General features: G+C 39.9%; 1 protein-coding gene across 1 annotated transcript in view; it reads left to right on the forward strand.

Annotated features, from left to right (window-relative positions):
* Positions 1-6,399: 6,399 nt before the first annotated feature.
* LOC150087063 (protein YIPF1) overlaps positions 6,400-26,998 on the forward strand; it is a 111,140-nt gene continuing 90,541 nt past the window's right edge. The window contains exon 1 of the mRNA XM_090372362.1: positions 6,400-6,488. Within this exon, the coding sequence (XP_090228488.1) occupies positions 6,444-6,488 (45 nt within the window). The 5' untranslated portion in view covers positions 6,400-6,443. The remainder of the gene's footprint in view (positions 6,489-26,998) is intronic.

Raw genomic sequence — 26,998 nt, forward strand, 5'->3', positions numbered from 1 at the left:
GTTGCATCCTCACACAGTTTTTCGGCATCTATGTGTAGTGAGTTAAATATTTTCGCTGCATTTGATGGGAAGAATCTTTGCAGGCTACTAAGATTGTTCAGGACTGAACGCAGTGAATTATTTACTTCTCCGCAACGTCTAGCAGTTGATGTAAGGTTGATGTAAGAAGTGGGGTTCCCCAAGGATCAGTATTAGGACCACTGTTGTTTTTAATTTTAATAAACGACATTGATGAAGGGATAGAGGGCGTGATGTCTAAATTTGCAGATGATCTTAAAATTGGTAGAGTAGTTAATGATCACTGTCAAGCTGAGCTTCTTCAGAGAGACCTAGATAGACTTCAAGAATGGTCAGAAAAATGGCAGCTGTGCTTTAATTCAACAAAGTGTAAGGTATTACACCTAGGAAACAGTAATCCCAAAAAAACGTATTCACTTGGTGGGGTTCAACAAAACCCAGTACTGGAGGAAAGGGACTTGGGTGTTACGATACGGTCAGACATGAAATTCTCTGAGCATTGTAAACAGGTTGCAAGGAAGGCCCATGGTGTCCTATAGATCATCGATAGGACACCATGGGCCTTGCAAGGAAGGCCCATGGTGTCCTATCGATGATCTATCGAACTTTTTCAAGTAGAGATAGGGACGTGATAATCCCATTATATAAGGCTTATGTTAGACCACACTTGGAATACTGTGTTCAAGTATGGAGACCGCACCTTCTTGAAAGGGTGCAAAGAAGGGTAACTCGCCTGGTGAGATCGGCAAAAGGGCGTCCTTATGAAGAAAGACTTCGAATATGTGGGTTGCAGAGTTTGGAAACTAGACACCTTAGAGGAGATTTGATTGAGGTGTTTAAGGCTCTGAGAGGCATCAATAAAATGAATGAGGACGAAATTTTCAAGATTATAAATGATGCTAGAACTAGGAGACATAAATTCAATTTACGGGGGGAAATGCTTAGATTGGACTGCAGGAAGCAGTCCAATCTAAGCATTAAGTTTTATTTTATAAGTTTTATTCTAAATAAGTTTTATTTTAGCCAGCGAGTTATAAATTACTGGAATAAGCTGCCTACATGGGTGGTAGAGGCCGACAGTTTGGGAAAATTCAAAGGTAATCTGGATAGTACCTTCCGGTAAGGGAAATGCATAGGATGATAGGATTAATTTCCTTTTTTTTTTTTTAAATATTATTATTTAGTTATTTATTTTATATTTTATTTATTTATTTATTTTTTGTTTTTATCATTGTTTTGGTCGGATTTTTTTTTTTGGCTGGTGCAGCATAAGCCATAGGCTTTCTTGCACCATGCGGCCGTTACTAATACTAAATGCTAATACTTGGTAGCAGTACCTGTCACGGAGTGGAATCCCCCAATCAGGGAGAAATAATATAAGCGCAATAATAATAATAAAAAAAACATCGCGAAAGTTGCCCCATTGGACTTACCTTCCCAAAGGTCGGAGTGACGGCTGAGGCAGATAGTGGCGCCATCTGGTTTCACTTGCGAGAACTAAAATAAATGAAATAAACCACTGACATAAGCCAAAGTTAAACAAGTCCACCTCCATAGATTGTCGATGTCTGAGATAAATATTATTCAAACTGCATCGAGGGTGGAGCAGGATAAAGTCACTTGCGTTCAGGCCGTAGGCAGAGGGATCGGTTCGAAAAGTTGGGACAGTCTCCCAAGCAAGACGGTGGAGCAAGTGGCAATGCAAGACCATGCAGTCTCATCAACTGGAAGTACTTCCTGTGCTGTGTGTGTTGTGTTGTTTGGTTTTTAGGAGCATTAGCAACTAAGGCCATATTGCTCCGGGATATGCGGTGGTCATATTTGGTGGTGACGGGCTCGAACCCCGGTCTAATCAAGAAGCGTGTGCTATGCACTGCTGCTCCTTCCCACCTGGCTACGGAGTCGCCATTCTTCCTGTGCTACTGCGCTAGTGACCACCCAGGAAGGGCCGACCGGGCTAGCCGAGTGGGTAAAGTACCTGCCCGGCAACCCAAAGGTCGCGGGTTCGATTCCCGCCTCGGGCTTGGATCAAAGTACTGCAAAAACCTTGGGAGGTGCAATATGGCCACAGAAGCCGATGCGCCAACAACTACCAAATCAAAAAAAAAAAAAAAAAACCCAGGAAGGAAGGAAATGCCAACTCATGAAATGGAGTATTGAAATGAAGACGTACATCATCCGAGCATACTATGAAATAACCAGGCTAGAGATCGATATGACAATGTACAGGTCGCGACTACAAACCAAGTGGTTGGAACAATACCCGGATATTCAAGTCACCGTACAGCGATTAGCAGACCAAAGAAGGACCATCGTCACGAAGAACCTAATAGCTCCTGCCATCTTGGAAAAAATCAAGCAGGGTGTCAGCGATCAGCTACAAAGCACAAAGAATATGGTCAATATGGAACCAGAGGAGGAACAGCATACTATGGAACAAGAGGAGGAACACCAAGAAGAAATACAACCCAGAGTAGTTGAAAGAGACGAAGTCATGATATCCAGAATAGAAGACGAGTGGAAGAAGGCCCTAACAGAATTTGAAAGAAAGGACCCCACAAGAGCCACGTGATACTTAAGCAGAGGCCAAATAAAATCCTGTGGAGGGTAAAAGACCACATCAATCTGCAAATAATGCCACATTACCTTGACAACAATGGTGCAACGCTGGAGGCTATCCACACAGCCGTATACTGTGCTGCCATAGCAGCTACTAGGATTAATGGAAAAGAAACGAGAGACCAGCAGCAGAAGAACCGAAAACAGAAGGAACCGCCAGCTTGGGAAAGAAGACTTCAGTAGAAGATAGAAGGAAGAAGTAAGAGTAAAGTTAGGCCAGTTGACTCAGTACCACCAGGGTAATAGAAGTAAGAAATTGGTTGGAAAGGTGAAGAGCATCCTCAAGAGAGGCAGCGTCCACAGCAAACATGAGACAAGAAATCAGAGAATAGGAGAATACTTGGACACACTGAAGCAGAACCTCCTCGCACTCAGCAAGAGATTACATCGATAAAAAGATAGCTCCCAGAGGAAAATAAACAATCGAATCTTTGATGAGGACCAAAGAGCCTTCTACTGGAAACTGGGTGAATATGAGAAAACAGGAAACGGACCACCTGAGAAGAGACGATCGAGAAGTTCTGGGGAAATATCTGGAGCAGTGAAGTAAGACATAAGAGCAGAGCACCCTGGATAGAAGTAGAACGGAAGAAAACGAAGGACATACAAGAGATGAGAGAGTGCGAGATTCGAGAAGAAGAAGTAAAACAGTTGATCAGAAACACCCGCAACTGGCGTACCCCAGGAATTGATAACTTCCACAACTACTGATACAACTGCTCACCTGCACACACAAGCACATAGCAGAGCAGTTCACTCGAATGATAAGGCACCCGGAGACAATCCCGAAATTTCTCACCGAAGGAATCACATAACTGAAGCCTAAAGATGAAGATACAAGAAACCCGGCGAAATACAGGCCAATCACATGCCTCCCAACAATGTACAAGATCCTGACCAGCTGCATAACTAAGAAATCAGATCACTTAGAGAGTCAGAACATAATGGCCGAACAGCAGAAAGGATGCAAGGAGCAATTAACCATAAATGCCGCAGTTATGGAGCAAGCCTACAAGAAGCACCGCAACCTATACGCGGCCTACATCGATTACCGTAAGGCCTTCGACTCCGTCCCTCATAGATGGCTAATAGAAACCCCGAAGATCTACAAGGTCAATCCGATAGTAACAAACTTCCTAGGAGCAACAATGGCGAAATGGAAAACCACCATTAAGGTCGAGAATATCACAATTGGCCTGGTTGAGGCCAATCCCCATTAGAAGAGGAATCTTTCAGGGAGATTCTCTGAGTCCGCTGTGGTTGTGTCTAGCACTCAACCCGCTATCCATCATGCTTAACGTCAGCAAGTACGGATATAACCTCAAAGAAGGAAGAAAGAACCTGTACACCCTCAGCTACCTGATGTACATGAATGACACCAAGCTCTATGCGGCAACCGAGAAGCAACTCCAGCAACTATTTCGGATCACCGAAGAATTCAGCAAGGACATCAGGATGGAATTTGATCTAGAAAAATGCAAGACCCATGCACTGCACCAGGGAAAATTAGTTGGCCAAAATTACCAGCTGCCGACTGGTAAAGAGATCGAAGCTATGACAGAAGGAGAGACCTACAAATACCTAGGGATGATGCAAGCTGAGCAGTTAGGGCACAAGGAAATCAAGAAGTGCCTGACTAAAAAATATCATCAGAGACTCAGAAACCTGCTGACAGCAATACTGAACTTAGGGAACACAGTTAAAGCCATAAACACCTATGCAGCTCCAGTACTAGCACACTCCTTTGGGGTCATATATTGGACTAACACCGAGCTAGAAGATATCATGCGAAAGACGAGTACATTGATGACCAAGAACCACCAAATCTTTACCCCGGGGACTCACATCTGGTGAGTATGGGCTTGGAAAACCCAGGGTCCTGAGCTGGATATCATCAATCATCATTCTTCTCTTTCTTAGTGATACCTTCTACTTCTCTCTCTCTCTCTCTCTCTCTCTCTCTCTCTCTCTCTCTCTCTCTCTCTCACACACACACACACACACACACACACACACACACACACACACACACACACACACACACACACACACACACACACACACACACACACACACACACACACACACACACACACACACACACACACACACACACACACACACACACACACAGGGGTAACTCGGGAATTTTTTTTTTTTTGGCTGGTGCAGCATAAGCCTCAGGCTTCCTGTACGATATGGCAAATAATAATAAAACACCAACCGAAGTCAGCAGTGGAGAGACTAACAATAGCTCGAAAAGAGGGAGGAAAGGGCCTGATAGGCTTGATAGAGCAACAGAAAACAGCGATAGTTAACCTGAAGGATTACTTCGAGAACAACACAGCACCACTCCACCAGGCCATAAGGAAGATAGATAAGTGGTATATCCCACTCAACATAAGCGAGGAACCCCCCTCCCGCCCAGACGGCACAAGAAACAAGAAACGAAGTTAGAAAGATGGGCAAAGAAGACACTCCATGGCAGACACTACAATGACCTCCACCAATATCACATCGATAACATTGCTTCCAATGCATGGCTCACAAGCGAAACGATCTTTCCCGATACTAAAGGATTCATGCTGGCCATCCAAGACCAGGTAATCAACACCAGAAACTATAGAAAATACATCGCAAAGGAGCCTGGAATGTCAGATGACACATGTCGACCTTGCCATCTGGCGTCAGAAACGATCCAACACATCACCGCGGGGTATAAGGTGATCACCCAGACTGAGTACACTTATTATTATTATTATTATTATTATTATTATTATTATTATTATTATTATTATTATTATTATTAATAGCCATATGGTGCAAGGAAGCCTGAGGCTTATGCTGCACCAGGAAAAAAAAAAGTTCCCGAGTTACCCTGAGAGAGTGAGAGAGAGAGAGAGTCAAAAGTAGAAGGGAATCACCAAGAAAGAGAAGAATGATGATATCCAGCTCAGGACCCTGGGTGTGCCAAGCCCATACTCACCAGATGTGAGCCCCCGGAGTTATAGACACGACCAGGTAGCCAAGATAATACATCAGAAGCTAGCGAGGAAATACCAGTGAACCAAAGACAGTGTACCATACTACAAGTACGAACCCCAGGCAGTACTAGAAACCCGAATCCACAAGCCCATAATAACGGATAAGACCATCCCGCACAACAGACCGGACATAACCCTTGTGGACAAGATGGAAAAGGCTACCTACCTGATTGACATAGCAGTGCCCAACACTAGCAATGTCCAGAAAACCTATATAAAAAATTAGGAAGTATTCAAACCTGACACATGAGGTCAAGGAGATGGGGCATATGCAAGAAGTATCAACCATCCCGATCATCGTGTCAGCTACCGGTATGGTACCAAAGACTCTACATAGTACCCTAGCAGCAATAGGTCTCCCAGAGAACACCTACAAGGAACTCGAGAAAGTCGCAATTCTGAACACCTGTAGGACAGTCAGAGATTTCCTCGACCAACAGTAACACTAGACATTACAACTACCCTATGTACTTGGTAGCAGTACCCGTCACAGAGTGGAATCCCCAATCAAGGAGAAATAATATAAGAGCAACAACAATAATAATAATTAATAATTAGTGGACTCAATGCTTCGCCATGTGTCTGCCCTTATCCGGTATGAGATCATCGCAGTCATAGGCTCAAAATTAATACTGGACATTTTTTGCTTATTTTTAAGAAAAAAAAAAAGGTAATTTTAGTGTGAATTATTATATTGCGTTTTTATTACGGCGCTACTGAGCAACCCATGTTAGCAAACATAGATGACAAAACAGGTGTAGTATGAAACGTTCTACGATGGCAGGTAGTGGTTCTGCAATAGTTAAAGTACGTATATTTTCATGTACTTTTATTTATAAATATCATTTTTGCATATAGTGTAAAACGTTCTGTAATTTGGACTAATAGGTGGTATGGTCAGTTCGAATTAGTAAAAGTCCTAATTATGGACTGTGTAATTACAAGTTTTATTTCAGAAAAAAAATATTAATTTTTTTTTTCTGAAAGAAAAATAAATAGTGCGATGTTTTAGACAATAGATTTAGTGTGTTAAATTTCTAAATTTAGTGTGCTAGATTTTGTGTGTTAACAAACTCACAAAACAGACTTGTGTATAGGAAAGATATTTCCAATCATCTGGAACTTCACTTTAATCTATCTATCTATATATATATATATGATTTTATATAAAGATACACATGGATACCTATAAAGGCTTTGTGACTTCCAAATTTTTTTTTTTTTTTTTTTCAATATAACGAATTGGACGTCAGCTTCTCGTCCCGCTGTACTTTGGAGCTTGATAATTTCTCCTCTAGAACGTTTTCACCAATCACAGATTTATTTACCAAATAATTGTTAGCCGAATCTTTTCTTAAAGAATATATTCTTGTAATTACACGCGAGAATGTATTGATTCCACAATATTGCTATAGTGATTCAATATAGTTCATTGCTTTTCTTTTAGTGTTCTCATATATCAGTCAGGTGGTCACTATATAGAGATAATCACTTTGATAGGTTTGTACACAGTAAGTTGTACACGTTGGCACTAATGATATTAAGAGTAGGAGACCGGCAGAATTACTTAACAAGTACAGGTCACTGTTGAACAAAAGCCGAGAATTAGGGTTGAATTTGAAAGTGTCTGCAATTCTGCCCAGACACGATAGGAGGGAGTATATGATGAGAGCCTTGTCGATCAGTTCGGCCCTGGAAAGATTGTGCAAGGCTCAAGGAGTAGAATTTTTTTCAGCCTGGACTGTACTTGTTAACAGGAGAGATTGCTCCTACAGGGATGGGATACACTTAAATAGAAAGGGTGCAAGAATATTTGCTGATGCTATCGAGGCAGTGTTAGGTGGGTCAGAAAACTGCTAGCTTGGGGGGAGACAAAGACCAATAGATTGACAGTAGCCACTTGCAGAGGTGAAAGAGATTCTTGCACTGCTTCTATTAGAATGAGCAGAAGCCTGAAAAACAAGATGCATGATATTTCAGAGACTGCTGGGAGCCATTGCGGTACAAGTAAACACATGGGTTGTGTTAGGGTAGCTAAGAATAGAAACAGGTGCAGGTATACTTGCGTGTACACCAATGCTAGGAGTTTAGTAAATAAATTTGATGAATTTGAGGTATTGCTCAAAACATCAAAGGCAGATATTGTTGGGATATCAGAGACATGGTGTCACACAGATATAAGGGATGCAGAACTGGAATTTGGGGAGTACAACATCTACAGAAAGGATAGACAGGATAGGAAGGGGGGAGGGGTTATGCTATTAGTTAAGAAACACATAAAAACCAAGGAAGTGAAGCCAGTCGACATTGCTGGACAGTGCAGTGTTGAGTCAGTTTGGTGTGACATAAGCATTGGGAGATCAAAATTGAGAGTAGGAGTGTGCTATAGGCCTAATGACTCTGATGAGTATAATAAGAAACTGTACAGGGAAATAAGAGTGGGCCAGTAAATCAGAGAGTCTTATAATGGGAGATTTTAATTTCCCAGATATTGACTGGAATTTGGGGGCTGGTCACTCACACACTAGCAGGGCTTTTGTGGATTTATTGGATGATTGTTTTCTACATCAGCATGTTCAGGAGGCAACTAGAGGGAGTAATACTCTTGATTTGATTATCAGCAGTGATTCTTCATGCATTAAGAATCTGCAGATAAATGAACCACTAGGTGGCAGTGATCACAGTGTGCTGAAGTGGGATTTACTCAAAGAGGTAACTACCATTAGGGGTAAAGGGAAGGGTTATTGCTTCCGTAAAGGCGACTACGATGGACTGAGACAGTATTTAAATTCTATACAGTGGGACCAACTGATGATGTTACCAACAGGAAATTCAAAATGGGAAGCATTCAAAGAACTTATCTTGGAAGCTACTAGGCTTTACATACCAACTAAGAAATATTGTTCAAGGTTTAGGCCAAAATGGATGTCAGATGAACTAATGAGGCATATGGCAGAGAAGAAAAATGCATGGGATACTTACAAATTAGCACATGACACAGAAGCCTATGATAGATACAAGTTGATATGCAACCAAGTTACAAAGGAGGTTAGGCAGGCGAAGGCAGATTACGAGAAATCCTTGGCAAGGGATGCAAAGAAAAACAGCAAAGAGTTCTTTACTTATGTAAACTCTAGAAGGAAGGGGATGAATCAGATTGGTCCACTTGATATCGATTGCTCAACTGTTGATGATCCTCCTCAGGTAGCTAACAAATTAAATGAATATTTTGCATCGATATTCACACATGAGGAGTTCTTTAGCAAGGGGAAAGCCGGAGGTGTATTCAACTCTAGCAGTAAGCTAGAGAATCTTGTAAATACTGAGAGTAAAGTGGAGGAGAAATTGTTGAAGATAAACACAAGAAAGGCACCCGGGGTGGATGGGATCTATCCAGTTATATTAAAGGAGACAGCAGAGAAAGTAAGCAAACCCTTAACCATAATTATGAGAGCTTCCTTGGACTCAGGGGAGGTACCCACAGACTGGAGATGTGCAAATGTGACCCCAATTCACAAAGGAGGATCAAAGGCTGACACAAGTAATTATAGACCTGTGAGCTTAACTTCTGTTCCAGGAAAATTAATGGAGGCACTGGTTAAAGCAGCACTGCAGGATCATTTAGACAAGACTTCAGTTATAGCTCGGACACAGCATGGTTTTGTTAAGGGGAAGTCTTGCCTGACCAATTTGATTGGATACTATGATGCAGTCACAAAAGAACTGAATGCAGCGAATAGCTTTGATATTATATACTTGGATCTTAGAAAGGCTTTTGATACTGTTGCACATGGAAGAATGCTACACAAATTGGAGCAGTGTGACATTGGAGGCAAATTGCTGCTATAGATAAAGGGGTGGTTGAGGGGGAGAAGACAGAGAGTGGTAATCAATGGACACTGCTCATCGTGGACTAATGTTATTAGTGGAGTCCCTCAGGGCTCAGTGTTGGGTCCATTATTGTTTTCTGTATTTATAAATGATATTGATGATGGTATATCAAGCTTGGTATATTAGCCTAAATAAGTTTAAGGCTCAGCTGGACAGGTATTTTGAACGAACAAAGGGGTGAAGTGGAAGTGCGGTTTTTTTTTTTTTTTTTTTGGCTGATGCTGCATAAGCATGCTTTCTTGCATCAAATGCCTCTACTAATGCTAATGCTAAGTAATCTTAACAACCTACCACAGTAGGTTGGTAAGAGCAAGGAGATAGGCTAATGCAGATCACTAAAAGGATTTGGCAAATATGTCTACAGAAAGACAGTAAAGAATTTTTTGTATATGAGAACACTAAAAGATTTCATAAGTAGGTAGATAACTTATTGAACGCCCCTTGTATAATACTTAAAACCTTAACCCTTTTGCGTTAAGTAAACTAAATGCTAACAGCGTCTTTACTCTTTCTTAGACACAAATAATGGGGACACAGATTTAAGCTGAAAAGGATGACTGCTGAATAGATATGGAAATTTGCATTCAGCCAAAGAATAATGATACATGATATGAGGAAGCAAAGCTTCCTCATATCACATTTCTAATACTAATACTATTTTATTCAATTCTCATGTTACATTATACACAGAGTTGCACTATATTTTTCAGTAATGTTAAATGTGCAGTAAAAAATTAATAAAGTAAAAAATTAACATAAATTCTGTAGTAACATTAAAAATTAGTGTTGCTATGGAATTCATTATAACTTTTAACAAGGCATTTTGCTGAACTGACTGATATGAAGGAAATGAGATAGAGGCAAAAATCGGTTTTATTTTTCATTGCAACTCCTTTGAACTTCAATACACTTGTTCCATTTTGTTGGCAATGAGGAAATACCAGACAAATAAAATTCTGTCTTGTCCTTCAAAGAAACAGCAGACTTCAGTTTATTATCATCAGCGAAGTGACATCCACGTACATTTTTCTTGCTGTGTCGAAACAATAAATACCCACTGGGGGCCAGATCTGAACTGTAAGGTGGATGGGTAAGCTCTATAAAGTCACATTCTCTCAAAGTTGCAGCAACAGCATGTGCGCTGTTGCATTGTCCTGAAGAAGTAGCACACCTCTGGAAAGCTTTCCATGGCATTTTTCCTTTATGCCATCCCTTAGGCTGCATAGTCATATGCATCCCTACTATACAGTAGGGATTTATATGACTTCCCAGGTACTGTCTGCTTGTGTTCCAAGTACTGAATATACAAAATTCCCTTGGCATCCCAAAAATCTTTGTTCAAAATTCCCTCGGCATCCCAGCTGAAGATTGTCCAAATTTTTTGGGTGTGCTTTAGGATCCCAGTGATGTGCCTCATCCTGAAAAACTCAAACAAGCCACAGGACCAACTAAACTCATATAGGCCCATAGCCCTTCTCTCAGGTTTTAGTAAAACCTGAAAAACAGAAAAGAGTTCTTTACCTATTTAAACTCAAGAAGGAAAGGGATGAATCAGATTGGTCCACTGGATATTGATGGTTCAACAGTTGAGGATCCTGCTCAGGTGGCTAACAATCTAAACGAGTATTTTGCATCTACATTCACGCATGAGGAGTTATTCAGGAAGGAGAATGATGTAGGTAAAGTAAACATTGGCAGTGAGCTGGATGATTTTGTAATAACTGAGAGGAAAGTGGAGGAGAGATTGTTGAGGATAAACAGAAAAAAGGCACCTGGGGTGGATGGGATCTATCCAGTTATATTAAAGGAGGCAGCAAAGGAAGTAAGCAAACCCCTAGCCATAATTATGAGAGTTTCTTTGGACTCAGGGGAGGTACCCATAGACTGGAGATGTGCAAATGTAACCCCAATTCACAAAGGAGGATCAAAGGCTGACACAAGTAATTATAGACCTGTTAGTTTAACTTCTGTTCCAGGTAAATTAATGGAGGCACTGGTTAAAGAAGCACTGCAGGATCATCTAGACAAGAATTCAGTTATAGCTCAGATGCAGCATGGTTTTGTTAAGGGCAGGTCTTTCCTGACCAATTTGATTGGACTACTATGATGTAGTGACAAAGAACTGGATGCAGGGAATAACTTTGATATTATATATTTGGATCTTAGAAAGGCTTTTGATACTGTTGCACATGGAAGACTGCTGCACAAATTGGAGCAGTGTGGCATTGGAGGCAAATTGCTGCTATGGATAAGGGGATGGTTGAGTGGCAGAAGACAGAGAGTGGTAATCAATGGAAACTGCTCAACGTGGACTAATGTTATTAGTGGAGTTCCTCAGGGATCAGTGTTGGGTCCGTTGTTGTTTTCGGTGTTTATGAATGATATTGATGATGGGATATCAAGTTTAATGTCCAAGTTTGCAGATGATACAAAGGTTGGCAGGGTTGTTAAGGACACCACTGATGCTATGCTGCTGCAACAGGATCTGGAAAGGTTGAACAGATGGTCTGAGAGGTGGCAAATGAAGTTTAACATTGACAAATGTAAAGTACTACATGTGGGAAACAGTAACCCCAGAGCAACGTATCAACTCTGCGGTACTACACTGACAGTGGTGGAGAATGAAAAGGACCTGGGGGTAATTGTGCAGGCAGATATGAAGTTCTCTGAGCAGTGCAGACGAGCTGCAAGAGTAGCTCATGGTGTCTTGTCAATGATATACAGGAATTTTTCTAGCAGGGATAAGGAGGTGATTATTCCCTTGTATAAGGCAATGGTTAGGCCACATCTTGAGTACTGTATACAGGTCTGGAGGCCTCATTTCAAGAAGGATGTAGAGCTGCTGGAACGGGTACAGAGAAGGGCAACAAGATTAGTGAATGGAACAAAGGGTTGCTCTTACGAAGAAAGGCTTAAGTTTTGCAAATTACAGAGTCTGGAGACTAGGCACCGGCAAGGTGATCTGATATAGGTGTATAAGGCTTTGAATGGTTTGAGCATGCTCAATGCCAATGGGATTCTTCATCTTGCTCAGAATAAACAGCTCAGAGGGCATAAATTCAAATTGAAGAAGGACGGATGTCGGATAGATGTGCGGAAATTTGCCTTTGGCCAGCGGGTGGTTGGTTGTTGTTGAAGTTGATAGCCTAAACAAATTTAAGGCTCAACTGGACAGGTATTTCGAGCGAACGGAGGGGTGAAACGGGAGTGGTGTGTGTGTGTTTTTTTTGGCTGATGCTGAATAAGCTTGCTTTCTTGCATCATATGCCTCTACTAATGCTAATGCTAAACTTTTTGAGCACCTACTACGTAACAGAATAGTCACCCGCTATAACAATGCAAGCTTACAGTCACCAAACTAATTTAGATTTAAAGAGGGCTTTCCCATTGTGGACACACTGGAAAGCATCATCTCTGCTACAAGAAACTCCACCAAAAAATATTTCCTGATGAATCCATGTTTCTTCAACTGTGACGGTTCTGGAGATGAAAGTTTCAGGATCTCTTCCATAAAGTCTAAAATCTCCTAACAACACTACTCAGAATTGCTTCTGCACAGGGGTCAGAAAGCTGGCAGTCCCACCTTGCACTGACCTTAGTCATCCCCAAATGTTCGTGGAGGATGGTTATAACTGATCCCTGAAATATGTTACATTCTATAGAAATTTGGGATACCTTTAAACGTCTGTCATTCAGCAAAAGGGTTTCCACAGCTTGGCACATTTCTGGAGTGGTTGCTGTTGCAGGCCTTCCTGGATGTGGATCGTCTTTGATGGACTCTCTACCCCACTTGAATTGTTTTGATCAGAATTTTGTGGTACTCTGAAGGTGCACTGTTGCCATACACAGCCACCATCCTTTCATGAATGGCATTGGGCACATTTCCTTCTTTGGTGAGAAACTTGATGACTAACCGATGCTCCAATTTCATCAAATCCATTATTTGATACAGGTGTCTTTCTTCTTTCTGTTACAGCAGCATAACCTATAAACATAGTGGGATCAAAATTAGTATGATTCAATTTGAGATATGTAGAAACATGATAAATCATGAATCATTGAAATGTAACTGTGGGAAGTACCTTAGGTAGATGATTTATTGAAAGCCCCTCATGCATTTCAGTTTACAATTCTGATGCCTAGTTTCCAGAGATTGAAGTTTACAGACCTATTGTTTTTTTTTCATAATATATGCTTTTCTATCCTTACCTACGTGTGATTGCTCTCCAGTGCACTGTTTCCAACAAATCTGTACACTTCCTAAAATGAGGCATACAGACCTGTATCTGGTGCTCAAGATTTTCCAATTACCCTGAGAGAGAGAGAGGGAGAGGGGGGGGGTAGAAGGGAATCGCCAAGAAAGAGAAAAACGATGATACCCAGCTCAAGACCTTATATAGTGGCATAATCTGCCCTCCTCTGCTGCTGTCCAAGTTTCTGTATATCATTGGCTGTACTAGCAGCCTGTTTGGACTGCTCAGAGAATTTCATGGACTGTCCAATGGCCCTAGATCTTTTTCATATTCTGCTACCTTGAGTTTGGTTTACCACCCAAATGTTATGTAATTCTGGGATTGCTGAATCCTAAATGCAATACACTGTATTCAAAATTGTTAAAACTCAATTGTCATTTTCCAGCCCATCTGCTCAGTTTATCTTGACCCCTTGAAATAACCCAGTGGTTTCAACCTTTTTTTTAATAATGGCACCCCTAACTCATTTATTTTAGTTTGCGGCACCCCTACTCAATTTTCTGCCTGTTAGATCCGATTCTGTGTGTGTGTGTGTATGTATATATATATATATATATGATAATTATTATATATATATAATTATAAAAATTACAATTCATAATACAAATTATATATATACACAGTATATAATAATTTTATTCTTTATATAGAGGTACTAAATAAACATCAATTATAGATCACCACAAAATTAAAAAGATACTGTACACCTTTTTATAATGAAATAAACATATAAATTAAAAAAATAATAAGTTTAAGTAACTTAAACCAAAAAAACTGGAAATGAGTCTTTTTAAAAATTAAAATTCACAGTGAATTACAATACTTCAAGAAAGATGCAGTGATTGTGAAATATTAATAATAGACAGAGCAATTTTAGAAAATTTAAGTCATTTTATATCAGTTAGCATTAATATGTTTGACATAATTAACCTTCTATTGCTAACATGGTGTCTGACATGTGCCACTTTTTTTAAATTTGTAAATGAGATGAAATCCTCTCATGTACCCACTATTTTCTAACTGGTTATATAGTATTTTCTGTTTTGATATACTAGTAATTAGTATTAGAAGAACTCTTTATTATATACAGAAGGCACATAGCTGTATACAACTCCCTTCATGGCTACAAGCCAGGGGTTTACTTAAAAGAAATCACACAACATAATAAACACACAAAAAAAAAAAAAAAGCATCACGACTCCTGAAAGGTTTAGATGCTAGGATGATGGATTCAAGGCAGTGATGAATAGGTCTCCGGGAGCAGGTTCTAGTGTCCTCTGACGTGGTCCTGGGAAGGAAGTCAACCGAGACCTTTCTGCCTATATTCCTTGTCGACTGCAAATTTGTAGAGGTTGCCGTCCAAGGACTGTATCTCTTGCAGCATTTGCACAGGTATGAACTGATCAGATAGCTTTAACCGGTTGGGAATGGCCTGTAAGAGTGGATTGGCCCTAAGGCTTGGGACCAGGATCCTCCATCCACAGTTAGCCCAGAAATCTGGTACTGAAATAATGCTGACCATCATTTTGATGGCAAAGACGAGTCATTCTCTCGTGAATGATGGTAGGAAGGCGTCTGATGTTGAGAGCTGTCGCCATCTGGGTGGTCCTTGGTGTAGGGGGAAGCCAAAATTTCCATATGGCCCACTTCAGTAGCCAGAATTCCCCTGCGAAAATCTGTCTAAGATGGGTCATAGCAATTGAAGTCCAGACTTCGGCGCCATAGAGTATGAAGTTACATCAATTGCCATTACCTGTTAGTAATGGCAATTAGCATTAGCATTAGTAGAGGCATTTGATGCAAGAAAGCAAGCTTATGCAGCATCAGCCAAAAAAAAAAAGAAAAAAAAAAAAAAAAAAAGTAACATAAATAAATAAAAATAACCACTTCCACTTCACCCCTCTGTTCGTTCGAAATACCTGTCCAGCTGAGCCTTAAACTTATTTAGACTATCAACTTCCACGACAAGGGATGGAAGTCTGTTCCACCCACCAACCACCCGCTGGCTAAAGGCAAATTTCCGCACATCTATCCTACATCTGTCTTTCCTCAATTTGAATTTATGCCCTCTCAGGTGATTTTTCTGAGCTAGAGGAAGAATCCCATCAGCATTGAGCATGCTCAAACCATTCAAGGCTTTGTACACCTCTATCAGATCACCCCGCTGGTGCCTAGTTTCCAGACATTGTAATTTGCAAAACTTAAGCCTTTCTTCGTAAGAGAACCCCTTTGTCCCATTCACCAATCTAGTTGCCCTTCTCTGTACTCGTTCCAGCAGCTCTACATCCTTCCTGAAATGAGGCCTCCAGGCCTGTATACAGTACTCTAGGTGTGGCCTGACCATTGCCTTATACAAGGGAATAATCACCTCCTTATCCCTGCTAGAAAAATTCCTATATATCATTGACAATACACCATGAGCTACTCTTGCAGCTCGTCTGCACTGCTCAGAGAACTTCATATCTGCCTGCACCACCACCCCCAGGTCCCTTTCATTCTCTACCACTGTCAGTGTAGTACCACAGAGTTGATACGTTGCTCTGGGGTTGCCGTTTCCCATATGTAGTACTTTACATTTGTCAATGTTAAACTTCATTTGCCACCTCGAAGCCCATCTGCTCAACCTTTCCAAATCCTGTTGCAGCAGCATAGTGTCAGTAGTGTCCTTGACAACCCTGCCAACCTTCGTATCGTCTGCAAACTTGGACATTAAGCCTGATATACCATCATCAATATCATTTATAAATTGCCATAGTTACATCAATATCAATTGATGTAACTATGGCAACTATGAATTAGTATTACTGTTAGTAATGCCAATTGATGTAAGAAAGCAAGCTTATAAAGCATCAGCCAAAAAAAAAACTCTCCATGCATTTATACCCCCCAAGAATTTGTCTAGTTCTTCCTTGAATTTATTCAAACCACCCACTTTCACAACAACTGATAGAAGTTTGTTCATTGTCAAAACTCCATGAGCTGTCCTGGCAGCATGGCTGCACTGCTCAGAGAATTTCATCTATGACTGCACAATTACCCCTAGGTCTTTTGTATTCTTCACTACGCCGACCGGGCTAGCCAGGTGAGTAAAGTGCCTGCCTGGCAACCCAAAGGTCGTGGGTTCGAATCCTGCCTCGGGCTTGCAAAAACCTTGGGAGGTGCATTATGGCCACAGAAGCCAATGCACCAACAACTTACTAAAAACAAAAAAAAAAAAAAAAAACAAATTCTCCACTACCCTGAGTATAATACCACACAATTTATAATTTACTCTGGAGTTACTGCTTCCCACGTGTAGTACCTTGCATTTGATAAAGTTAAACTTCAACTGCCATTTCTCAGCTCAGTGATCTAATTTTACTAGATCTTGTTGTAGTAGCTTACCCTGATTACTGTCATTAATCACCCTGCAAACCTTTGTATCATTTGCATTATTATTGAAAACAACAATGGACCCAGCTCTGAACCTTGGGGCTTCACTAATAACATTAGTCCATGAAGAGCAGTGCCCATGAATAACCACTCTGTCTTCTTCCACTTAACCATCCCTTTATCCATAGAAGTAACTTGTCCTTAATGCCACATTGCTCCAGTTTGTACAGTAGTCTTTTATGTGCAATAGTATTAAATGTCTTCCTGAAATCCAAGTATATGATATCAAAATTATTTTTGCCTCTAGTTTCATGGTCACTGAATCACAGTATCTAATCAGATTGTTCAAACAAGACCAACCCTTAACAAATCCATGCTGTGACTGCAGTATAATTGCATTCTTGTCTCGATGGTCTTGCATTACTTCTTTAACCAGTGACTCCATTATTTTCCCTGGAACAAATGTGTAGCTAACAAGTCTGTAATTACTCATGTTAACTTTTGATCCCCCTGTATGAATTGTAGAGACATTTGCACATCTCTAGTCCATAGAGACTCCCCTGAATCCAAGGAGGCTGTCATAATTATGGTTAAAGGTTTGCTTACCTACTTTGCTGTGCAATTAACATAATTGGATAGATTCCATCCACCCCAGGTGCCTTTTTTATGTTTAGCTTCAAGAAGTTCTCTTCTGCTTTCCTTTCAGTTATCACAAAATCATTTAGCTCTCCTTAGCATTTGATAATCTTCTGCCATCACCTTCCTTAAGAATTCCTCATGTGTGAATGTAGATGCAACATACCTGTTTAATTTGTCAGCAATGCAAGGCCCAATGTGATTCAACCCCTTCTTTCTACTGTTAATATAAGTATAGCAGTCTTTGCCAAAGACTTCTCATAATCTGCTTTAGCTTGCCTAACTTTTGTGACTTGATTACATACTACTTTATATATATATATATATCATTGGCTTCTGGATCACTTGATAAGTTGTACAAATTCCATGAATTTTTGTATCTCATCAGTTCATCTGACATCCATTTAGGTCTAAGCCAACAACAGAATTTTTTCTTCGTTCATATGAAAAACCTAGTAGTCCAATGATTACTTCTCTTATTGCTTTCCATTTAGAATTTGCTGTTAGTAACATCATCAGTTGGTCCCACTGCATAAAATTTAAAAATGTCTGACACCCCTGTAGTCACCCTTATGAAAGTAAAAGCCTTAACAGTATTTGTCTTTAATTAAATTCTACATTAGTACACTGTGTTCACTGCCATCCTGTGGGTCTTTTACTTACAGATTCTTAATGCTTGAAAAATTGCTGCTGATAATCATACCAAGAGTATTGTTTCCTTTTGTTGCTTCTCTTGCATATTGCTGTAGAAAAACAATCGTCCAATAAATCTACAAACGTCTTGCTAGTCCCCATGTGACCAACCCACAAATTCCAGTCAACATGTGGAAAGTTAAAATCCTACATTATAAGACATTCTGATTTACTTGCACACTATTTTTGTCTAACTGTTTGGTATGTTCACCACAGTCATTAGGCCTATTACACACTCCAACTCTCATTTTTGTTTTCCCTAGTGTCACACCAGACTGACTCAACATTGCACTGTTAACCTGTGTCAACTGGATGTAATGCCTCAGATTGAATGTGCTCCTTAACAAAGAGCATAATCCCTTACCCTGTCTGTGCTTCCTGTGTACATTGTTCTCTCCATATTCAAATTCAGCATCACTTATATCTGATTGACACCATGTCTCCACTAACCCTATAATGCCTGCATTTGATGACTTAACCAGTACTTCAAATTCATCAAATTTATTTATAATGCTTGTAGCATTAGTGTACATGTTAATCCTTGGCTTATAGCTGTGAAGGGTATTGTGTACGGTGTGTGCCTTTTATATGCACATGTTCTTACTCTTAGTTATGAAACACAACTGGCCCGGGTGCCAACCGCATTTTGAGGCCAAGCGATATTCTTGTGATTTATATCTCCATGTGGTTCCAAGGAGCATACACGAGAAGACTGTTCAGCTTCAACTCCAGTTTGCCCCAACTGCAAAGGAAATCACCCAGCCTTTCCTAAATATTGCTAAATGTGGAAAACAGTCAAAAAAATTCAAAAATATAAAATAGATCATAAAGTGACATATCCTTTGGCACACAGACAAGTTATATTGATCATGCCCAGTCTTTCTTTTGCACCTCACACTCGAAGCACTCATTCAACAGCAGCTCACAGATATATCAGTACCCCCTAGCACATCTCTAGCTAACTGTGCTAAAACAACACTATCAAACTCTGAAAAGGACACACCACAAGCTAAAACCAGTGAAGCTACCAACACTTCAATTAGCATTCCAGCTGATACTCCAACGGTGTCGCATGATAGTGAAAAATTGAAACCTAAAGACAGCAAGGAAACCACAAATAGTATGGAAGTAGATGTACCCTCAGATTGAGGAACCAATACTAGAACTTCATGCGAATGACACTATAGATACTGGATGCTCCACCTTTTAAAAAAAAAGAACAAAAAATTGCTCCTCATACAAAAAACAGTCAGAAGAATCATCCTCAGTTAAACCAAAATCAGCCACAACATCATACAATGAAATTGCAAAGGACTTTTCAGTCATTCTGGTGATCTAAAGGATTTACTTGCTCAGTTGAGCCCCATAGGTTGAACATACAGGAAACTTTCTTGCCACCGCATGTTTCACCAACACTTTCAAATTATGTCATCTACAGACAAGATAGGATCTCAGAGTCTCCTGCCCATTGGAGGAGTAGCCATCCTTATTAATTCTAACACGCCGTCCAAGCACATCCAGTTACAAACCGCTCTGGAAACTGTGACAGTTCGTATTGCAGTTGGTGTTTCGGTTACCCTTGTTTCCATTTATATTCCGCCATCAATACCATTTTCCAGTTCAGAACTGGACAACCTCATTATGCAACTCCCAATGCCAATTTGCCTTTTGGACGATTTTAATGGTCACCATCCATTGTGGGGATCCACTACAATGGATGCAAGGGGCAAATTGATTGAAGAACTTTAGAACAATAATGATCTAAATTTACTAAACCCTGTTTCTCCCACCTATATCCACCTACCTACAGGATCTACTTCTGAAATTGACTTATTAAACTGTTGATCATCCATCTTTCCATTCATGACATGGTCAGTGTTAACTGATCCCTTTAATAATGATCATTTTCCTATTATTTGCTCATTACAAACAGGAGTAACTCCAAATCCTGGTCAACGATCCACTTGGAGGTTTAAAAAGGCTAAATGGGATGGCTGTTCCACCCAAATATTTCTAGACAGGCTTTATGTTGAAAAACAGCCGATTGATGATATAACCACTTATATCGCCAATCAGATTCTAAGGTGGAATATGGATTGCTTTCGTGCCAAAGAGTAGAAAAACCGTGCTTGGAATAATTTCCACAAGTATCCTACCACGAGTAATTTAATTACTTATAAAAGACTTAAAGCTAAAGAGAGAAATTATACGGAAAACAAAATGTGATTCGTGGATTGCTTTTGCCTCAACCATCACAAAAGATACTGACACGCATATCATCTGGCGAAGAATACAGGAAAATCAACCTCATGCACCGCTCATTCACATATAACCAACCTTTTACATAAGCAGAACTCAAAGAATCATTAAATAGGTCATCCAACAGTGCCGCAGGTCCAGATGGTATTCATTACATTATGATGAAGCATTTACTTGAGAAGGATTTGTGTACCTTGCTGATTTTATACAATTGGATCTTCGAAAATGCCTATCCTTTTTCCTGGTGCCATTCTTTCATTATTGCCATACCAATTACGAGCTGCTTGGGAAAAACTTTTGAAAGGATGGTACATTCGAGGCTCACTTGGATCCTAGAGTCACAGAATCTCCTGCTTGATCATTAGTATGGCTTTCAGAAAAACAGATCAACTCTAGACTTTCTCATCAAGGCCAAATCTCATATCTGCAATGCCTTTGTCAGGAAACAACATCTAGTCATGGTCAACTTAGATCTTGAAAAGGCATTTGTGCTACCTGGCGTCATAGTATCAGTATGGATCTTTACCATCTGGGACTTAGGGGCCATCTGCCTAAAATAATTCAGAATTTCCTGCAGTTGCACTCTTTTTGGGCACGATATAAAAACTTGCTCTCTGCTTCTCACATTTGGGATGGAGTCCCACAGGGATCAGTACTTAGTTCAACACTTTTTGCGATCCAAGTTCGCAGCATGACAAAAGACATCCCAAAAACTGTTGAAACTTATATGTATGCAGATGATCTTATCATTTTCTATCAGTCTCAAAGTATCAACACCATTGAACTGCAGCTCCAACTTGCCATAACTAAAATAGAATCCTGGACTTTACAGAATGGTTACCAGCTATCAGAAAAGAAATGCACTGCCACTCACTTTTGCAAACATCGGGCCCTCCATCATGATCCTGAATTGCAAATAAACCATGCTCCAATACTGCTTGCTACCGCTATTAGATTTCTTGGACTGATGTTAGACTGCAAGCTTAATTTCCAAGCTCACATCATTCATTTGGTCCCGGGTGGCAAGTGTTCCATGGCTAAGCGATTATAGTGTGTTCAATAAAGCGATCCTTTCAAAGAGCTTTTGCCATATAAAGATTCTTTTTTGTTCTGATTACCATTTTCCTCATTTTCTACTAGAGTAGCTCTTTGACACTACAGAAAGTAGGCAAAGGCCCAGAAAGGAAAGACACCTTTGTGTTTCTTTTTCATACCTCTCACTAACACAACTAACAGCCACTTTGTAACCTCGTGGCACTGCTCCTATCTCCCTGTGGCGGGGCCGGTAACCTGGGTGGTAAAGACAAACCCCCAGGGCCAAAAGGAGCAATCATGGATAAAAATTCTTATCCACCCTTAGTGTCTTCGCACTCAAGTCCTGAAACGTACATTGACTATGACTCCAATCATGACTTAGGTAATGACAGTCCCAAGAGACAGAAGACTAATCAGATTGAGCAACCCTGTCCATTTTTAATTTTCCACTCACTCACTGGTCAGCCTATGAGCAAACTGTCTCCCTTTGTATACAAAAACATCTGGAAGGTATTGCCGGATCTCCTAAGACTGTTAAAAGACTACAATCAAGAGATTTATTAGTGGAAACTGTGAACCACAGGCACTTGGAGAAACTTTAACAGGTTACAAACTTTGCCGGCATTCCGGTAAAAATATCTCCTCCTGCAACCCTAAATTCATCTAAGGGTGTCATATCCAGTCGGGACCTTTTAAATGTCACAGAGTAAGAAATTACCCAACAGCTGCATGGACAAAATGCAATTCAAGCAAGACACGTAATGACTAAAAGATAATCAACTGATACCAACCAGAAGTATTATTCTCACCTTCAATACACCCAACTTGCCCTCCTCTGTAAAAGCAGGTTATTTACTTTTCCACATTTGCCCATACATTCCCAACCCGTTATGATGTTATAAATGCCAAAAGTGTGGCCACTCACAAACTGTATGCATAGGAATTCCTGTCTGCCCCAATTGTGGGACCCTCAGATCACATAAAAAGTGACTATACGACTACAAAAATGACCTGCCCAAATATGCAGGATGACCTGAAAATATTCAGGTCATCCTGCATATTCCAAGACGTGATGAAAAGTGGAAAACTGGGTAAAAAATAGTAAAATACAAGGTTGAGATCAAAGTAAGTTACCAAGAAGCGAGAAAACTAGTTGTACCTCCTATAAACAAAAATGAAACGTATGCCAATGCCGTAAAAAAAAAAAAGTATCAAACAGTCTCCACTCAAACCGATGTCACAATTCCCACTAATAAATCAATTTGATTGCGCTAGAAATACTCTCTGAACAACAACCAAGTATATGTAAGCAACAACCCAGACTCTTAGATCAGGCAAATAATACTCCTCCGACAATATCAGCGGCCTGTCCTCCTCCAAAGAGTGCTACCACATCCCATATTACAAACTGAAATGCAATGAAAAATATTCAGGACACAACCATGGACACAGATGGCACATCTATACAGGAAGATCCTATTTTAGAAATCTATGCTGAAGAAGAAATGGACACTGGTTGGCCAGTTTTCTCCAAAAAATATAAACAAAAATTGGAAAGTAATAAGCCAGTCACCTCCAAAAAGCAGTCAGATGCAGCTCCATCAATTAGACACAAATAATGCTTTGTATTTTACAATTGAACTGCAGAGGCTTTTGTTGCAACACAGGTGACATCCATGATCTAATTAACCAATATTCTCCAGTTGCTCTTTGTCTCCAGGAAACGTACCTAATCTTGCAAATTTCTCCTTCGATAAAGAACTATTGCCTTTATAGAAGAGATCGTAATACAGGTAATGCTGCCCATGGTGGTGTGGTAATCTTAATAAATTCAATGATCCCGACTAAACATATACCAATTCAAACTGAAATAGAAGCTGTTGCTGTTCGTATAACTCTCCATATTACAATAACACTAGTTTCAATCTACTTAAAACCAAACCATACTTACTGTTTAAAAGATCTCGAAGATCTCTTCATACAGATACCTCCACCTCTCTGTATATTAGGGGACTTTAATGGGCACAACCCCTTATGGGGGCGCTTCTAAATTAGATAGACGGGGTCAACTCATATAAAACTTTTTAGTGGCACTAAATCTCGTCTTACTCAATACTGGCACGCACACTCACATTCAGCTCCCAACTGGACAAACCTCAGCAATAAATCTCCATTTGTTCTCCAGTACTGGTCCCTACCATAGAGTGGTATGTTGTTAATGATCCTATGGACAGCGATCACTTCCTTTGCTCAAGCCTCATCAGTATCTTTTGATGAGGCATTGAGCAAACAATACTAATGGGATTCTTCCTCATGCCTGACTATGCAGAAGAGGGGCATAAATTCAAATTGAGGAAAGATGGTTGCAGAATAGATGTGTTGAAGTTTGCCTTCAGCCAGTGGTTGGTTGATTGATTGCTGGAACAAGCTTCCAACCTTTGTGGAAGTGGGTAATTTGAATATCAAGGAAGAACTAGACAAGCAACTGTTAGAGGGAATGGATAGGTGAAATGTTTTTTTTTTTTTTTTTTTTCAGCTAATGCCGTGTAAGCTTGCCTTCTTACATCATTTGCCACTATTATTACTAATACTAACATAATTGAATGACATCTACAAATATCAGCAAACAAGACAAAACAATGGATAAAACTGAATGAATGTCAAATAACTGAGGACAAATCATCTAATTCATTTCTGTAAATTCTGTGTTGTTCATCCAGAACCACCCATTATTTTAAATAACTTTTCATTTCACTGGTGAGTATATTTTCTCTCCTGGGATTAGTTCTAGATAAAAAGTTGTATTTTAATAAACATGTACAAATAAACATTTTGCATAGCCTGTGTTTCTAATCCTGGCATCTTTTGAACAATCTCTTCCAGTGAATTAGGGTGTGGACTACTTCACTATATGTAAAGCTCTCATGAGATTCAAATGGATTATCAAGTTTCAGTATCTAATTCAGCAAAGCAGTACATATTATGACAGTTAGATCCTGTTCATTATGGTGTCCTTCAAACAGCCATAGTAGCTTTCACAAGGTGCCTCCATAGCCAGGTGGGAAGGAGCAGCAGTGCGTAGCACATGCTTCTTGATTAGACCGGGGTTCGAGCCCGTCACCACCAAATATGGAGGATGCGGAAAGGTCAGGGAATGACCACCGCATATCCCAGAGCAATATGGCCTTAGTTGCTAATGCTCCTAAAAACCAAATAACAAACAAGCTTTCACAAATTGCTTGCACATAGCCTATATGGGAAAGCAACTGAGCCTCCACTACACATACAACAGCAGTTTTTACTTTGCCTATATGCAACCAAATTATGAAGCATCCTGTCTCATCCAGTTTAAAATATACTGTATAATTATGAGTGGAATGGCTCTGTGTGCAAGTGATTTAGTGTTTTCTCTGTGCTTCGGGTGAGAATTTTCCAAAGTGATTACCAGCTCTTTTAATTTTCTGCTTTTAATAAAACTCTTTATTTAATAACCAGCTCTTTTTTTTTTCTCAAGAAGTTTTTGAAAAGAGAAATTAAGGAAGGTTCCCTTTCTTCATTTTTTAGTCTAATAACTAATCTTTAGTAATCTTTGCTTGCCTGCACCAGGCACTGCCCCTCTCTCTCTCCATGGCAAGGTGGGAAACCTTGCTAGAAAAGTTAATCTGCCAAGGGCTAAAAAAAAAAAAGGGCATATATGGAATATTCCAATACTCCCTTTTGCAAGCCAAAGACCTATCACACTCCAGAGCAATGGAGTGTGATAGGACCAAAAAAATTGGTCGTGCACCCTCATTTTACTTAAAAGGACTGGCGCACATCCCAGGGAAAAAAAAAAAAAAAAAAATATATATATATATATATATATTGGTATGTAAAATTTAAGGACCAGTCAGGTTTCCACCTGTAGCTTCTCTTAGGAGTGGCCTGGATATGGGCCACTCCTAAGAATAAAGTACAGAAATGATGAAGGAAACAACACCAACACAACAACGGAAACAAAACGATACACAGAGAGACATTAAAAAAAATGGCAACGTATCACTGGCTGCCATGATACAGATGCATCACTGCCAAAGATGGAACAAAGGGAAGAGGTGGTCCTCAGTAGGAGATATGGCCACCCCTAATGTCAATGCAGGCTTTGGACTGCCAGTCCATACTTAGAACAATGTTGTTGATAGGTTCTTGCAGTAACATCATGCATTCCTGTGTCAGTGGCATTTTCTGGTGGGTGTGGACGTGCCGCTAGGCATCTCCCCAGAGCGTCCAATAGGTGTTCGATGGGATTTAGATTGAGGGAAACGGGCCAATCCATACGAACAATGTCCTCACCTTCCAAAAGCATATCAACAGCTGCAGTGCAATGGGGTGTGGCGTCATCATCCATAAACACAAACTTGGGGCCAATGGCGCCTCAGAACAGATGTACGTTGGGAAGGATTACCTCAGTACAGTAGTATGCACTGGTTACAGTACTGCCTTCCAGTATCTGGAGTTGTGTATGTCCATCCAAGATAATGCCTCCCCAGACTAGAACACATTGACCACCATATCGATCCCTTTCAGTGATGTTTGAGGAGTGATACCATGTGCCAACCTCTCGCCAGATTGGCTGATGTCCAGAATCGCTGTTGAGACTGAATCTACTCTCATTAGTAAAGAGTACCTTAAGTAAAGATTTTGTGGTTGTAACCTTTAGAAATAGTGTTGGTCCTTAAGTTTCGCACACCAGTATATATAAGTTTGATATATATTTTTTTATTTATAAATCATTTACATGAAAGGCATTATATCTAAAATTGCATATAATTTAAAAAGATCACAAATAAAAAAATATAAAACAAAATTAAATTGAAGTTCAAGTACAAAATGATAAGAAATCATTAATGTAACAAGTGCAGTAAATGTGATGCAATACTATTTATTTTATTTAGAAATAATTTACATAGTATGCATTATTTCTTGTATTCTGCCTATCTTGTGAATTCCTCTGACCATTTGGTTGTCCCGGCGTATAAACAGAAAATTTATTTATTTATTATATCCAGATTATATATCAGTGTGGAAAACAGCCTCACGATTTTATTGAGGATTATCTTGTGCACCCCACTTTGGAGATCACTGCTCCAGAGTACAGAAAGATGATAACCCATCCTTTGTCAAAACGCAAAAGAAGGT

The sequence above is a fragment of the Mastigoproctus giganteus genome, chromosome 4 (assembly GCF_048544385.1).
Source record: "Mastigoproctus giganteus isolate SK-2022 chromosome 4, ASM4854438v1, whole genome shotgun sequence".
NCBI classification, from domain to species: Eukaryota; Metazoa; Arthropoda; class Arachnida; order Uropygi; family Thelyphonidae; genus Mastigoproctus; species Mastigoproctus giganteus.